Consider the following 16,838-nt stretch of genomic DNA (forward strand, 5'->3'; position numbering starts at 1 on the left):
CTAAAAATAGACTTACCATATGATCCAGCAATCCCACTCCTGGGCATATATATGGAGGGAGCCTTAATTCCAAAAGATACATGCACCCCAATGTTCATAGCAGCACTATTTACATTAGCCAAGACATGTAAACAACCTAAATGTCCCTCGACAGAGGACTGGATAAAGAAGCCGTAGTATAATTTCTACAATGGAATATTACTCAGCCATAAAAAAGAATGAAACAATGCCATTTGCAGTAACATGGATGGGCCTGGAGACTGTCACTCTAAGTGAGGTAAGCCAGAAAGAGAAAAATACCATAAGATATCACTCATATATGGAACCAAAAAAAAAAAAAAAAAAGACAAATAAACTTATTTACAAAACAGAAACAGACTCACAAAGAAAACAAACTTACGGTTACCAGAGAGGAAAGGGGATGGGAAGGGATAAATTGGGAATTTGAGATTTGCAGATACTAATTAATATAAAATAAACAACAACATTCTACTGCATAGCACAGGGAACTATATTAGATATCTTGTAGTAACTTGTGGTGAAACAGAATATGAAAATGAATTTATGTATGTTCATGTATGACTGAAGCATTATGCTGTACGCCAGAAATTGGCACATTGTAAACTGACTATACTTCAATAAAAATTTTTTAAAAAGATATAAAATGTGATGTCAAAATCATAAAACATGGAGAAGGGGGAAGAGTAAAATGTTGAGCTTTAGAATGGGTTTGAATTTAGAAAAAACTTAAGTTATTAATTTAAAATATACTGTTGGAGATACGCTGCTACAGATAAGCCTCTTGATAACCACAAAACAAAAAACCTATAGTAAATACATAAAAGATTTTAAAAAAGGAATGTAAGTATACCATTTTAAAAAGTCATCAAACCACAAAGGGAGAAAACAAGAGAAGAGAGAGGAACTACAAAACATTAATACATGGCAGTTAAGTACTTACCTACCAGTATATTTTTAAATGTAAATGAACTAAATTCTCAATTCAAAAGACAAAGTATCTGGGTGGATAAAAAAACAAGACCCCTTTATATACTACCTACAAGAGACTCCCCTTCAGAAGTCAGAACACACAAACTGAAAATGAAGAGATGCAAAAAGACATTCCATGACAATGGAACCCCAAAGAAACTGGGGGCCACACTTATACCAGAAACATTAGACTTTTAAAGAAAGACTGTAATAAGAGACAAAGAAGGGAACTGCATAACATTTGTAAATGTTTATGCCCCCAACACATGAGCACCTATATATTTAAAGCCAAATATTACAGACCTAAAGGGAGAAACAGCAATTCAAAAATAGTGAGAGACTGTAATACCCAACTTGTATCAATGGATAGATCATTCAGACAGAAAACAAGTAAGGAAACACTGGCCTTTAACGTAATATGTTAGGCCAGAAGCACTGAACAGTTATGGACAGAGGACTCCATCCAACAGCAGCAATACACGTTCTTCCCGAGTGCACATGGAACACTTTCCAGAATGGATCATATGACAGGCCATAAAATAAGTTGCAATAAGCTTAAGATTGAAATCATATCAAGCATCATTTCTGACCACAATGGTATGAAAGTAGAAATAAAGTACAAGAAAACTGGAAAATTTGCAAGTATGTGAAGATTAAACAACATGCTGCTGAACAATCGATGAGTCAAAAGAGAAAAAATATCTTGAGACAAATGAAATTGAAGTATTATATATCAAAACTTGTGGGGAGCAGCAAAAGCAGTTCTAACATGGAAGTTCATAGAGATAAATGCCTACCTTAAGAAACAAGGGAAGTCTCAAACAGCCTAACTTTACATCTTGAGGAAATGAAAAAAGAAAAAATGATGGCCAAAATTCGCTGAAGAGAGGAAATAACAAAGATTAGAGCAGAAATACAGATCAAAACCACAGTGAGACACCACCTCACACCTCTTAGAATGGCTATTATCAAAAAGAATAAGTAATGAGTGTTGGTGAGGCTATGGGGAAAAGGGAACCCTTGTGAACTCTTGGTGGGAATGTAAATGGAGAACCACTATGGAGAACTGTATGGAAGAGCCTCAAAAAATTAAAAATAGAACTTTGAACCACCATTCCACTTCTGGGTATGTACCTAAAGCAAATGAAAACACTAATTTGAAAAGATATATGCACCCCTCTGTTCACTGCAGCATTATTTATAATAGCCAAGATATAAAGGCAACTGAAGTGTCCACCTGTGGATGAATGGATAAATGTGTGTGCATATGTGTGTATGTATACACACACACACACTCATGCATACAGACACAGGAATATTAATCAGCCATAAAAAATAAAATTTTGCCATTTGTGACAACACTTACAGACCTGAGGGCAATATACTAAATAAAATATGTCAGACAGAGAAAGACAAATACCATATGATCTCATTTGTATGTGGAATCTAAACAAACCAAAAAACAAAATAGATACACAGAACAGATTGGTAGTTGCCAGAGGTAAGGGGTGAGGGTGGGTGAAATAGTGAAGGGGATCAAAAGATACAAACTTCCAGTTACAAGATAAGTAAGTCTTGGAGATGTAATATACAGCAGGATGACTATACTTAATACTGTATTGTATATTTGGAAGTTGCTAGGAGAATAGATCTTAAAAGTTTGCATTAGAAAAAAAATTTTCTTTGGTAACTGTGTAGTGAAGGATATTAATTAGACTTATTGTGGCGATCAAATATCAAATCATTATGCTGTACACCTGAAACTAATACAATGTTATGTCAATTATACCTCAATTAGAAAAGGGAACCCTCCTACACTGTAGGTGTGAGTGTAGTTTGGTGCAGCCATTATGGAAAAGTGTTTTCCATAAAACAGTCTTTTCCTCAAAAGACTAAAAATAGACTTACCATATGATCCAGAAATCCCACTCCTGGGCATATATACGGAGGGAGCCTTAATTCAAAAAGCTGCATGCACCCCAATGTTTACAGCAGCACTATTTACAATAGGCAAGACATGGAAACAACCTAAATGTCCATCGACAGAGGACTGGATAAAGAAGCTGCAGTATATTTCTGCAATGGAATATTACTCGGCCATAAAAAAGAATGAAATAATTCCGTTTGCAGCAACATGGATAGAACTAGAGATTGTCATTCTAAGTGAAGTAAGCCAGAAAGAGAAAGAAAAATACCATATGATATCACATATATGTGGAATCTAAAAAAAAAAAAAAGATACAAATGAACTTATTTGCAAAACAGAAACAGACCCTCAAACAGAGAGAACAAACTTGTGGTTACCGGGGTGGGGGGGAGGGGAAGGAGGGGATAAATTGGGATTAGAGATTTACAGATACTAACTAATATATATATATATGTATGTATATCTCGAATAAACGAGTTTATACTGTATAGTGCAGAGAACTATATTAGATATCTTGTAACTTATGGTGAAAAAGAATATGAAAACAAATATATATATGTTAATATATGACCAAAGCATTACGCTGTACATCAGAAATGGACACATTGTAACCTGACTATATTTCAATAAAAAATATATATATGTTTAAAAATTATACCTCAATTAAAAATTCAGCATCCAAAGCCCTACTCCAGACCTGCTATATGAGAATTTGCATTCTTAACAAAATCCACAGGTGATTCACATTAAAGCTTGAGACATACTTGCCTAAAGAGTTTCTGAAGAAAGAAGGGGGTGAAAATGTTTGAGAGGAATGAAGGTGGAAAGAGCTATTTTTCTGTCTTTTAGGAAAAATAAGCACCGAGAATGATCAATGTGCACGTATGTGCCCTTGAGTGATCTCAATGATACGATGCAGAAACATGTCCCATGTGTAGTCAGATCTGTTCCCAACTGTAATTTCACAAGCTGCCAATAAGCCTTCAGGGCCTAGAAGCAGCGCTGCCTTGGGCTGAACGAGCGCTATCAGAAGGGGGCTTTTTCAGGTAAGAGAAAGATGATCTCTCCCAGGTGACGAAGCAAAGGGGAGCTCATGCCTCTTTGATTATGAAGCACATATGTTAGGTCACTGGAACTAAGGAGGGATTGGCAGAGGCCCCAGAAAGGAGCCTCGGGCTGAGTGTGTTGATTGTCCAGGATTGAGCATTATCCCCGGACTTACCTGAGACAGAAATGGCTTATATACTGCAAGTGAGTTCTGTGGCCACATTTCTCCCAAATCACATTTGACCTTCATTAGAGATGGCTACAGTGTATTAACTTAATTGGAAGCTCCAAATGATTGTTTTTCAAAGAACACATCTCATGGTGGGGATGGAGGAACATGAATGCAGTGATGTGTAGATACCAGTTCTAGTAAGTTCAAGTTGCTAACTGCCCCCAAAACATTCAGTCACATTAGTTCACACACTTACACAAGGAATTAGGAGCCTTGTGGTTGCTTTGAAGTGATCCCACAGGGCAATCTTAATGGTATGTTTCAGACACCAACCAATCAGAAACTATGTCTGACCAATCAGAATGGTCATCCTACCGATTAGCACCAGCCTCTGACAAACCACAACAGCCATTCCCACATGGTGGGTACCAGCTGACTGTCAGCTCTGACAGGCAGGTCTTCGATGCCCAATAGATCTCCAGTAGGTTTGGAACCCAGACTTGGGGAGGAGCAGAGTACATACAATTATATCACTGCAAACAGGATTCTAAAACAGAGAAGGGGTCAAATGAGTAAGACAACTATTATTTGTTTAAACAGACGCCCCATCTCCCTGCAGTGGGGGAAACCTAGCCTCTAATTACAACAGGAGATCCAGACTTGTGCTCAGTCCTGCCTGGCCCAGAAATGACAGCAGTGAGGCCCCCCTCAGCGCCCACATCCCTGGGCTGCTTCTGTCCTGGCCTGGTGTGTGTGTCACTGCTCAGGTCTGCTCTTCCCCATGAAGAATCTTCAGTTTGTGTTGGTCTTTCTTCCAAGTCATAACTAAACATAAAATTTCCATTCCAAATGGAGAGAGTCATTGTGCCTCCTCCCTACATCCAGCTGATGCCCTATTTCTGCTCTCTGGGGAGCTCTCCTGGGACTTGTTAACCTCCAGCAGAGAATCAAGAAAGGCGCTGGTGGTACCAGCAAGGCTTCAAATTTTCTTGGCTTGAAACAGTGGTTCTCTACCTTGGCTGCCCATCAGAATCACCTGGTGGGGGGGGGGGGGGCTCCTAAAATGTGTCCATGCTTGGATCCTACCCCTGAGCAACTGAGTTAGAATCCCTGGAGAAACTTCTCTCGAAAGACCAATGTCCAGGCTGCACCTCCTGGAGATGCTCACTGTGCAACCCCAGGCCCAGAACAACACTGCTGCCCCCAGCTGGCTCTCATCAGACCTTTACGTCACCAGCCCCAGCACAACCAGTGAGAAGAGGTGGCCGCAGAGAAAATGAGTCTGAAGGAGTGTCTGAAGGTCCCATGATGGTCTGAGAATGGGAAGACAGAGTGGAGGGAAATCAAAAGGGAAGTTTCATGGCTGTGGGGCAGGTGTGTTAGTGTTAGAGAAGAATGGCCAGACACTTCCGGCTTTAGGAAGCGTCCTGGGCAGGGTTAGTTGACAAATGAGAATGTGAAAGGTCGACCATCATAGAGGATGCGGCTGAGGCAGCACTGCACTTCCTACTGTGGCAGGGTCCACACCTTCAGATTACGTTTCTAGTAAAACTCTCTTACCTGTCCCCAGCTGGAGAAGGCCCACTCCACACACAGCTGTTGGTTACAGGCCTGGGTGTCCACTGGCCGCTTGGCAAGCTGCGTGCACATGTCATTGGATACAGGAGTGGAGATCCCAGAGGCTTTCAGCTTCTGGCAGGTCACCCGGCGGGTCTGGATGCCTCCCCCACAGCTCCGGGTACAGGCGGACCAGGAGGTCACCATCCAGCTGGAAGAGGAAGAGTCAAGGCAAAGGGTCAAGCCTTGAGGAGAGGAACACTGCCGTGTACTCTCAGAAAAGGAGCCCCGTCCATCCTCCTGTCCTCATCACACAGCAGCTAATTGCGGGGGCTGTGTCCCTTCTCACAGTGTATGCTTGGAGTGGTGGGCTGAAAATCCCCCTCCCGCCCCGCCAAAATAGCTACTTCATATCCCTGGAACTTGTGAATGCTACCTCATTTGGACAAAGGGTCTTTACAGATGCAGGTGAAGATTTTGAGATGAGATTGACCTACACTATCTGGGTAGGCACTGAATATCATCACAGGTCCTTAAAAGAGAAAGGCAGAGGGACACTGGACACAGAAGAGGAGAAGACAGTGTGACCACAGAGGCAGAGGAAGGTGTGATGGGGCCACACCTGGGGCCACAGCCAAAGGACACCTGGAGCCACTAGGAGCTGCAATGGCTGAGGGACAGGCTCTCCCCTAGAGCCTTTGGAGGGGGTGCAGTCCTGCTGACACCTTGAATTTGGACTTCTGGCCTCCAAAATTGTAAGAGAATAAACTGTTGTCTTAAGCAACCATGTTTCCGGTAATTTGTTGTTGCAGCCACAGGAAACAGATACATTTGCAAATTGACTAAAAAGGAGTATCCTGAAAGAGTTTTCTGAAGATCAGTAGCTTTATGGCCCCCAAAGCCGTGATCTTACAGATGGAACACGATGGTCCTTGAGCTGGTCACGCTGCAGTGTGGTTCTGGTGCTTCCTAAAGGCATCCAAGCGTGTGGCAGAGAAGGGACAGTTTCCTAGGGAAATCAGATCCAAACCTGGGTCGCTTCCTGACCCCTAAGGCAAGTTCTGTCTGCTAGTACTCATTTTCCTTACCTTGCCTTAACCCACGTCTCATTTGATTTTGTTTGATTCACTCAGAAACAGACAAAGTTCCTTCCAGCTTTCTGGAGTAATTTCCCACCTCCATGAGTCACAGTCCATAGGTCTTAGATCTCTAATACTGCATACGTGGTGAAAGTAGTTGTTCTCAGAATGTTAGGTTCCAAATACAATTCAGACCCTCCAATGTGAGGCTGACAAAGACTGACAAATGGCTTTTCTCGTCAGGCCAAGCTGTAAGCTGGGTGACACTCGGAAATCCTTGGTCCATATACAGATGCAAAGGGGTTTTCTTTGGATGTGTGCACCCTGGGTTAATTCTCAGGGAGGAGGGGAGGCAGTTTGGGGAAAAGTCAGAAAAGATGTGCTTTCCAGCCATTTCGTTCCATCTAGAGGAAACATTCCTTGGTTCTACTGCCTGGTAAAAAAAATTGTCTAAATGAAGTGGTTGAAGCAGCTGCCTGGGTCAAAGCAGGACTTCCCAGGACTATTCAAAAAGCCCACCGGGGTGACCCCTGCTTGTGTGCCAAGACGGGGGCTGACGTGCCTGGGCAGCTTGGTGGGGAGGCCAGTCAGAGGTGACCTGTGGCCGCTTTCTGGTTCAGTGGTGCCCCGTCTGGCTTTGAGGAGAGGCAAGTAGCAGGGATGGGGAGCAAATTCCTCCTAAATCTGGATCTGTGACTTATTTAGTCTGGTGGAACTTCCCCCCTGCATGCGCGTGAGGAGAGATACTGCGTGCAGATTTCCAGCCCGCAGGAGCAGAGCCACTTAGGAAGCAGGCAGAAGGTGTTTTAAAGCTCCGGGGGGCACTGAAACCCAAGCAGACAAGCCATTATTTCATCCACAGAAGTAAATGAGGCTGACTGACTCTGACTGTCACCACAGCACACCAAAAAGCCCCGGCATGTCCACGACCTCTTCTTTTCACACAGCTTGGCAAGGGCAGTCTTCCAGCCCCTCGTATCCGTGGTGAATGTCAGGCCTGCCTCTCAATCAACTTTTATTTCCAAATATCCATTTCAGCAGTTTTTCAGGAGCTGGGGCAGGGGCTTTGCGAAAGGAGAGGTACGGGCTATGTTACAGTTCAGGAAGGGTATAAAAGGACATTAATCATTCCCGTGGAAACCTTCCCGTCAGCAAGTCAAACTGCTGATGTTAATGAGTGTGTTTCATATTTCATTGAGGCTCTCCTGGTGTCAGCTGCTCCCTATGACTCAGCTGGCAAAAGACGAAGCGGCTGCCTAAGGAGCGGATGAATGTCCCACAGACAGGGAGTAAAGGGGCGTCTCAGGGTCCAGCCAAGCCCGCCCAGGCGCGGGGTGCCATGCTGGTGCCAGCTCGAAGCCCATCCATTATCCCTTCGGCTACTGCCTGCAGGCTGGGTCGGGGCTGGGGGCACTGCTCGGGGGGAGCTGCTCAAAGCTTGAGGAAGACGGAGAGAGGCAGAGACTGAGGGTGTCATTCTGGGCTATACAAGGGACCCAAATGCAGAGAATGTACAGTTGACCCTTAAACAACGTGGGTTTGAATTGCACGGGTCCACTTACATTTGGGTTTTTTTTTTCCACTAAATACCTACACTACAGTACTACACCATCCAAGGTTATGGAACTGCAGCTATGGAGGGCCGACTCTAACTTATAGGTGGGTTTTTGATTGCATGGGGTTGACGTCCGTAATCTATGTGTCACGCAAGGGTCAACTGTAAACTTGAAGTTGAGGCAACTATGGGAAATGGAGACTTTCAACTTTAGTAGGATGCAACCCTTTGTAGAAGGGACAAAATTTCCTCAGCTAAACTGCAGGACTAATTAGCACAGGTATTTACAGTTAGAAGAAAGGGGAGGGGCTGGGATCCAGGCTAGTCATCACTACCCCTAAGCACTTCAATGCAAACACATAGCTTCTCTTACAAACCAAAGAGCTGGTTTCTCACTGCAGGATGGGACCTCTCTCTTGCCAGGGCCTGGGGTGCTCCTGCTCCCTGGCCCTTGGGAAGCCCGGGCAGGAGTGCGAGGGAGCAAACAGCTGAGGGAGGAGGCTCATCCAGGGGGATGTTTTCTACACGGTAAAGAGGCTGGCAGGCCTGTAGGAAAGGGCAGCTCCTTGGAGATGTCAGGCCCCCTCAGTTGCACTCAGCACCTCTCACTCTCACAGTGCCAGACAAGGGCTGGCCGTGAACTTGGCTAAAGTCCAGGCCCATCCTTGGGCAGTGGGCGGCCCGAGCCGGCATCTGGCGCACTCACCGGGAAGGACAGTCTCTCCGGTTGCAGGCGATGGGCTGCACGGCAGGGCGCACCTTCCCGGCGCAGTGAGCGGGGCTGACCTCCGTGTTGTTCAGGAGACACCTCAGGCGGGGCTGCTGGACCCCCCTGTTCCCACAGGAGGCTGAGCAGGTCGCCAGTCTGTCCACAGACCACCAGTAATCTGGATCAGTAGGGAAAAGAAGATGGAGTTGATGCCCATGCACTCTGTTCCTTCTGAGCAGGGGCGGGGGGGCGGGCATGAGATGCTGTTATGCATAAAGTTCGGCCCTGAGGGGGGCTCCATTCCCAGCCTCTCTAGACAAACCCCGTGGTCTCCAGGGACCTCAGGCGGCTCATCCACAAGGAGAGCACAATAACCCTTGTCTCATCAGCTGCTTTGAGGTCTGAAAAGAAAGAAAGTGCACGCCCCAGCCCAGCGCCTGGCACACGAGCCTTTCTCAGTGGCTGCAGCTGTTGTAGTTTTAAGCCTACTTCCTAAAGTACTTTTTGTTCATATGGGTTTACCAGAAAGTGGCTGTTTTTCTACAAAGAGATATAAAAATCTGAGAGTTAACTTAAAAATCATCTTTAAGAGTATGCATCTGAGTTGGGCCTTGTTACAGAAGAACAGCCTATCCAGAGAGCAGTCATTTACATGAGACAGTGACGTCAGTCAGAGAGGCTGTTTCTTTAGATTTTCTATCGGGGGGTCTGGGGAGTCCTGGTAGGAAAGCTGTTAAAAAGAACTGTGGGCTGGTAAATTTTGAGTGCTTATTTGCAAAGTTGTGTATTAAAAATCTTGCAGATAGGCACTGCCTTCTGGTTGTCAACAGAGAATGGCTGGCTGGCAAGAAAATGGAGTGTTTACTTTCCTGTCTGGAAAGCCAGATGGTGGGGGAGGATGCTTAAGGGGAAGATCTTAGTGCTCAGAAAGCTCTCTCTCCTTACGCGCTAATACTGGCACAAACTCTGTCCTTCCCCATGGAACCCTCCATTTCACAATACACGCAGTACAATTTTATCTTCCCTAAAAGTATCGCACGTAAGCCACAGGTAGAGCCAGCCCATGGAAAACCCAAAAGCGTCGCTTATTTCTATAACAAGGCCAGTTGTGGCTCTTTTCTCATGTTTTGGGTTCATTCACAACCCTTTCTTGGGCTAGCGAGTGCTGGGCCCCACTTTAAGGGTTCTCTGACCTGCCCCTGTGCCTGGAAAGTTCACGCGTGAGCCACACAGGCTTCTCCGTCTGCTCATGGACAGGCCACAGGGAGGATGTCTGGTAAGCACTCATCCTGTGACTGCAGCTGAAGACTCTCTTGGATGATCAGCAGGTCCCAGCACCAGCCCCGACCCCCAGGGTAGGGGATAGTAACCACACGGTTCAGATCAAGAGGTATTTTGAAACCAACCCAACAGAGAAAACTTGCATTTTCTTTCTTAACAAGCAACTTTGCATGTGTGATCTTTACTAGTTAAACCAGCACCAAGGAAACACATGTGCCTTTGCTCTATGGTGGTATCTCCTTGGTCCCGAGCAGCAGCAGCATGATGAGCAGAGGGCCCATTTATGAAAGCAGCACTGACTTGTCCAGGTTCTGCTCAGGTGGGGCCGGGGGGCTTTTCTGAAGAGCCTCACTGTATGGAGACACGGTTCAGCTTCAGTGTTTACGCTCTAGGAGCCACTGGAGGTCAGAAATCACTTTGTTCTACTAGAGAATTAGATTCTCAAGAAGAATTCAAGAAGCAAGCCTGGCACCAGAAGCCTGAAGAGTTTCTTACCTTGGATCACTAAGGAGGCCTTCTGCACGAGCATTCCCGCCTCATTCTGAGCAAGGCAGCTGAATTCCCTCTGAGACCCGCCACTAAGATTTGCAACCTGGAGAATCTGTCCGGCTGCCAAAATGTGATGCGTCAGTCCTGCGACAGTGGCAACTGGCTGGCCATCGTGGAACCAGGTGATATTAGGGGTAGGGTGGCCTTTGACGGGGCAGCCTGGAAGGAAAGAAGAGGAGAAGTAAGCCATTGATAAAGCCAGACAGGACACATTCCTGATGAGCTGCTTCAGTGTTTCCACGGACTTGGAGGGCACATATATGACGTGGCTTCCCTATGGCTTTTTTTTTTTTGCTTCCCATTCCCAAGCAAACAGGGAATGTTTTTATTCTCTGGGATTCTGGGATGGTGACTGTTATTCAATTAAATAAAAATTCTTGGGGAACACAAAGTGCTTATTTCTGTCTATGTCCCTATAATAAGTTTAAAAAACAAAGCAATTGAGATTTACTCATTGAACATTTTCTTCAAGTTAATTAGTTCCTACACCAATTTTACGATGAAAGAAATCACTTCTTCAAATGCAATGAGCTGAGAAAAAAGCCACATACTATATCTAAGAATCAAACTTTAATTGGTAAAAGTCTGATGTCTGCCTTCATTTTATTCTTTATGTGATTTTCAAGCCAAAAGTTTTCAACAGAGACTAGGAAAACAATCTTAAACACTGATCTCATTTCTCTCTAAGTCAAGAACCTTGGCCTTCTGACAACTCTTCTGACAACCAAGCCTGCATCGGACGTGTACCAGTGTTATACTTATTTACATAGTCATCGAACATATTTTGATACATTAAAATTCCAAACTATTAAACTGAGATATGGTGTCTACTCAAGCCTTTGTAGCGTAGAACTAGTAAAATACTGATTGCAATTGTAAGAGAAAACTCATTACCTCCAAAGTTGTATTTGCTGAATTTGCTGTTGTGACTCCAGAAACTTAGCTTCCAGAGAAAATTTATTTGGAAGTTTAAACACATGATAAATTATTCGAAATTAAAGATATGGGAGTTCAGTTTTGTTAAAAAATAACTACTTAATGCCTACCGTTCTAGAGACAGTTAAGTTAGTTAAGACTGTCTTCTCTCTTACAAGGAGATCCCAGCTGGTAAGGGATGAAAGATATCACACCAATAAAGCTGAGATGTAAGGCAGAAGATGAGCTCGATGAGATGCACAGACGGCCACCTGCACGGGTGTGTGTGCCTGTGAATGGATTTTCTCACGTTGGCTTGTTCTGTATTCTGGGGACAGCACCATTAGAATTTTTATAGGATGGCAGCATTAACACAGGAGATGTTTTTAGAGATTCTCTAGCTTCCTGCCACAGGAGAAAAATGAGGCCCAGAGATGTTAAGATATCTTCCAAAGATCGATGCAAGCCTTTTATCCGACTCCTTGTCTTGTGTTCTATCCCCTAGGCCTGCTACTTGCCTCTTTTACTAATTCTATGCGACAAAGGCTTTGGTAATGATTTCTTGGATATGACACTAAAGGCACAGGCAGCAAAAGAAAAATTAGATAAATGGGACACCATCAAAATTAAAAACTTTTGTATATCGAAGGACATTATCCACAGAGTGAAAAGGAAACCCACAGAGTGGAAGAAAAAATTTACAAATCGTAGATCTGTTAAGAGATTAATTCTTACAACTCAACAACAAAAGCAACCAACCAAATTAAAAAATGAGCAAAACACTTGAATAGGCATTTCTCAAAGACACAAATGATTAATAAGCACATGGAAAGATGCTCAACATCATGAACTATTACAGAAATGCAAATCAGAACCACAATGAGATACCACTGTATGTCCATTAGGATGGCTATTATTTTTTTTAAAAATTAACTAGAGTTGGTGAAGATGTGGGAAAATGGTAACACTTGTGCATTGCTGGTGGAAGTGTAAAATGGTACAGAAAATATTATTACAGTTCCTAAAAAAATGAGAGTTACCATATGATCCAGCAAATCCACTTCTGGGTATATACCCAAAAGATCTGAAAGCAGAACTTAAGACATTTGTATACCAATATTCGTGGCAGAATTTATGATACATTATTCATGATAGCCAAAAGGTGGAAACAACCCAAAAGTCCATCAATGGATGGATGGATAAGCAAAATGTATGACAAAATATTATTCAACCTTAAAAAGGAATAAAATTCTGAAAGATGGACAACATGAGTTACACTTGAAAACATTCATTTCAGTGAAGGAAGCCAGACACAAAAGGACAAATATTGTATGATACACCTTATATGAGAAACTTAGAGTGGCCAAATTCATAGAAACAGAAAGTAGAACAGTAATTAGCAGGGGCTGGGGGAAGGAGGAAATGGTGAAGTATTTAATGGGTACAAGTTTCAGTTTGGGATGATGAGAAAGTTCTGGAGATGGACAGTGTGAGGTTGTACGACAGTGAGAATGTCAGTGCCACTGAGCTGCACACTTAAAAATGGTTCAAGGAGCAGATTTCATGTTACGTATGTTTTACCATAAGTAAAAGAAATGAGGCTGCAGCTGTGCTGGTGGACCAGTTTCAGTCCCAGACCTCAAAGGACCATGTGAGTGTTTGCTTGTGCTCTTGTGCCTTTGCCATCACTGTAGGAGAACAGGCCTGGTCATCCCAAGGGAGGATGAGACAACAGTGGAGAACAGCCAAGTCACTCCAGCCAAACCTGTTTAGATTAACTGAACTGAGTAAGATTGGCAAGAATAAATGATTGTTACTGTTAAGCCACTGAATCTTGGGTTTATTTTAATGCAGCCTTCTTTTTTTGAAGGTGGGGTGGTGGGCAACAGCTAATTGATACATTTAAGGAGTAGGGGCTTCCAGATCTTTCCCTGGGCCCACGGATCCAAGGCTTCCAGTGGGGTGGAGTTTCTCCCTGGGTGCTGACCTCGCTCTCACCTGACCTGGAACCTTCTTACTCAGCTACTCCCCACGTGCTCCTGGTGGCATCTAGGCATCTAACTGTCATGTGGTCTGTGGTGGTCCCGTTATGGAATGCGGGTGGGAATGGCCTTGGGGAGAGATAGAGAGAAATCAGTCCATTGGGATGGATGAGAGTTGCAACGGGGAGGATTTTAAAGGCCAGAATCTTGTCTTTTGGGAGCCCCTGCAGGTTTCTGAAGAGGAAGAGTAATCTAGGTTGGCTTTAGAAGAGTCATTAAAGTGATTCTTTGCAAGAGGCAGTGGCTTGAGAGGAAGGAGAATCTAGGATATCAGTTCAGGTGTGGCAAGAAATGAGACATACCTGCAAAGTTAGCTCTGACAGAATATGAGGAGGGGGTGGTGGAGACAAAGAAGAGAAGGAGACTGAAACACTAGTGAGATTATTAATAGAAGTACGTAAATTAGGAAGAGAAGCCACTTCTTATGTCCACCCTAGAAGATAGTAAGTTTAGTTTTAAGCATGTTGACTTTAAAGGTTGTGATAGGACCAAAGGATAGAAAAACCCATCGAGATGATAAAAATAAAAATGGAAGTGAGTGATAAGAACTGGAGACAGCTTTTTGGCAAGAAGTCTCAAAGATGTGTGGAAGAAGTCTTCAATGAAAAGAGGTCAGGTCTCAGGACAAAACGGTGGGAGAACTCTAACACTCAGTGATTGAAGATGGAAGAAAAGGTATTAAAGGGGCCTGTGGGACAGGAAGAAAATTGAGACCCTGTAATGTCATGGGAAACCAGAAGGGAAAGTGATTAAAGAAACAGATTGTTAGCAAATAAGTGATTTATATAAGAACTTATGGAATGAATGAGTGGTTTCATTTGTTTATGAAAATAATTGACAAGACATACTCTTCCCACAACCACCCTCCACCCCCTGCCCAGGTCATATAAAGGTAAACTTCATTCTAACTCACATTTGAATGATCAAGAATTCCAAGTTAGTGGAATTGTAAATAAAAGTGCTCTGTATAATCAAAACATCCCATTAATGCTATGCATGCATATTTCTTATTTAACTTAATTTAAATAAATTTACTTCTGGGTCTTGAATCTTTAGAAGTGTACCAACAGCTGTATTATTAAGAAGATAAAGGATTAAAGACCAGGGTGCATGGGAATGCTTCAAATATTGCAAAACAGGAACGAGTAGATTTTGGCTAGAAAACTCTCAAAAAAACTTGACTGGGCATTCTAGCTTCCAGTAAGGGTGAGTAACTTGGCTGGTCTAGTCTTCCTGCAGATAACAATCATAAAATTTAAACAACAACAACAACAACAAAATACGTGAAACAACAACTCTTGGAAAGCACTGAAGAGTGACCAAAAGCAGTGGCAGAAACAGAAGAGGACTGTATCCTAGAAACCCAGAAACTCACAACAGGTGTGATATGCTACCTAGTGGCTTTTTGCCTGAGGAAATTCCTCAGTCCTCAGCTGGCTAAGGTTGTTGGAAAATGTATAGCTTCACTGGCTTGAGATGTCAGAGGACAGTGTCTGGGGACTGTTAGAATAGCTGGAAGATTATGGGGGAAATCCTCTAAGAGTCACAGAAGTGATAAACCTTAAAATCTGAGTAAATCCTGCCCAAATTCTTATTAGCTGATCCCAGGCAAATCCAGCAAAAGGCCAGCAGCTAGATGCTGACAGAATAGAGTGGAGAATTCAGTTGGTGCCTACTTCAGGGAAGACAGAGGTTGGAATTAGAGTCTAGCTAAATTAACTGCCTTTTAGAACAAAAACCAAACACTCTTTAGAGGAACATAACAGGATTCAAGGTCTCCCCAGTATATCATCTATAATTTTCAATATACGACTAAAACCCACTAGATAAGAAGAAATGTGACCCACACTCAAGAGAAACAGCAGTCAATAGAAACCAATCTTGAGATGATGTAAATGTTGTAATAAGTAGACAGTGACTTTTTTTTTTAAAAAAGAGTCAAATAAAAAACATATTTCATTCACTCTGTATAGTGCTTGGAACATAGAAGATGTTCAGTAGTTTTTCTAATGAATCCATAAATAAATTCCAAGACTCCCACAGTTATTTCTGCAGATCCTCAATATAGTTAGCCCCCACCTTCAACATCATAAGAAAATACAAAATCAGTGAAAGCTCATAGAGTTATCTGTCCTGATCACTGGACTGGCCAAAAGCTCCCAATCAGGGCCGTACATATTTAGATTTGGTGATTAGCCAATTTACTCCCATATTACTTAGTTGGGTGTTTTTAATTCCACGCTTAAAAGGAAGACTATGACATTTTCTCCTGAGATACGTCACTAATTCAGAGGGGGAATGAGGGTGGGGGTGACTGTGTCTCTGAAGGTTTAGGGTAATGAAGTTCCAATAAATAGATTAGTGAGACTTCGCCCATGATTCCTATCAATAGCCATGCAGTATTTAGGTCAAGAATGAGGTGCATTCTAAATAAGGAGCTTGCAGATGCTTCCATGAGGTCTCGGCATCAATATGGAATTTTTGTTCTGCTATAATTATGTTATCACATTGAAAGATGGCTTAGTGAGAAATGGCTGTAAAAATGACTTGCTAGAATTACGTATTTATGAGAGAAGATATATATGGATTCCTTTGTTTACTGACAATAGGGAAGACACTGAATTTCTGTTTTGTAACCTTTAAAGTCCTTCAACTGCAAAGGACCTTTCCCTTAATACCATCTTTGCCAGAGTTTATCAGAAGATCTTTTAAGTGTTTCCTTGAGCAGGTCATTTATTGCTTCTCTTTTTATTTCAGCTCCTAATTTATTAACTCGTCCAAAACAAGATTTCATGCCTATATTCTTCATGGCTCCTTTTTCCTCATTTAATCTCTTTTTGGAGATGGCAATTAATGTTCCTAGACTAGAAGCCAACGGAGGTCTGTTAACACGTACATGTGTGTACACAGACACAATTATTTTTTTTTTGTTTTGTTTTTGCTTTTTACATTTTTTATTGAGTAATAGTTATTTTACAATATTGTGTCAAATTCTAGTGTAGAGCACAATTTTTC

The 16,838-nt window shown here is 42.8% G+C and overlaps 1 protein-coding gene across 4 annotated transcripts in view; it reads right to left on the minus strand.

Annotated features, from left to right (window-relative positions):
• ADAMTSL1 (ADAMTS like 1) overlaps positions 1–16,838 on the minus strand; it is a 373,405-nt gene that overhangs the window by 18,339 nt on the left and 338,228 nt on the right. For all 4 annotated transcript variants that reach the window (XM_064490187.1, XM_064490185.1, XM_064490186.1 and 1 more), the window contains 3 exons: positions 10,813–11,025; positions 9,034–9,214; positions 5,697–5,904 (listed from right to left, as the gene is read on the minus strand). In XM_064490187.1, coding sequence (XP_064346257.1) covers positions 5,697–5,904; positions 9,034–9,214; positions 10,813–11,025 — 602 coding nt within the window. The remainder of the gene's footprint in view (positions 1–5,696; positions 5,905–9,033; positions 9,215–10,812; positions 11,026–16,838) is intronic.

The sequence above is a fragment of the Camelus dromedarius genome, chromosome 10 (assembly GCF_036321535.1).
Source record: "Camelus dromedarius isolate mCamDro1 chromosome 10, mCamDro1.pat, whole genome shotgun sequence".
Taxonomy (NCBI): domain Eukaryota; kingdom Metazoa; phylum Chordata; class Mammalia; order Artiodactyla; family Camelidae; genus Camelus; species Camelus dromedarius.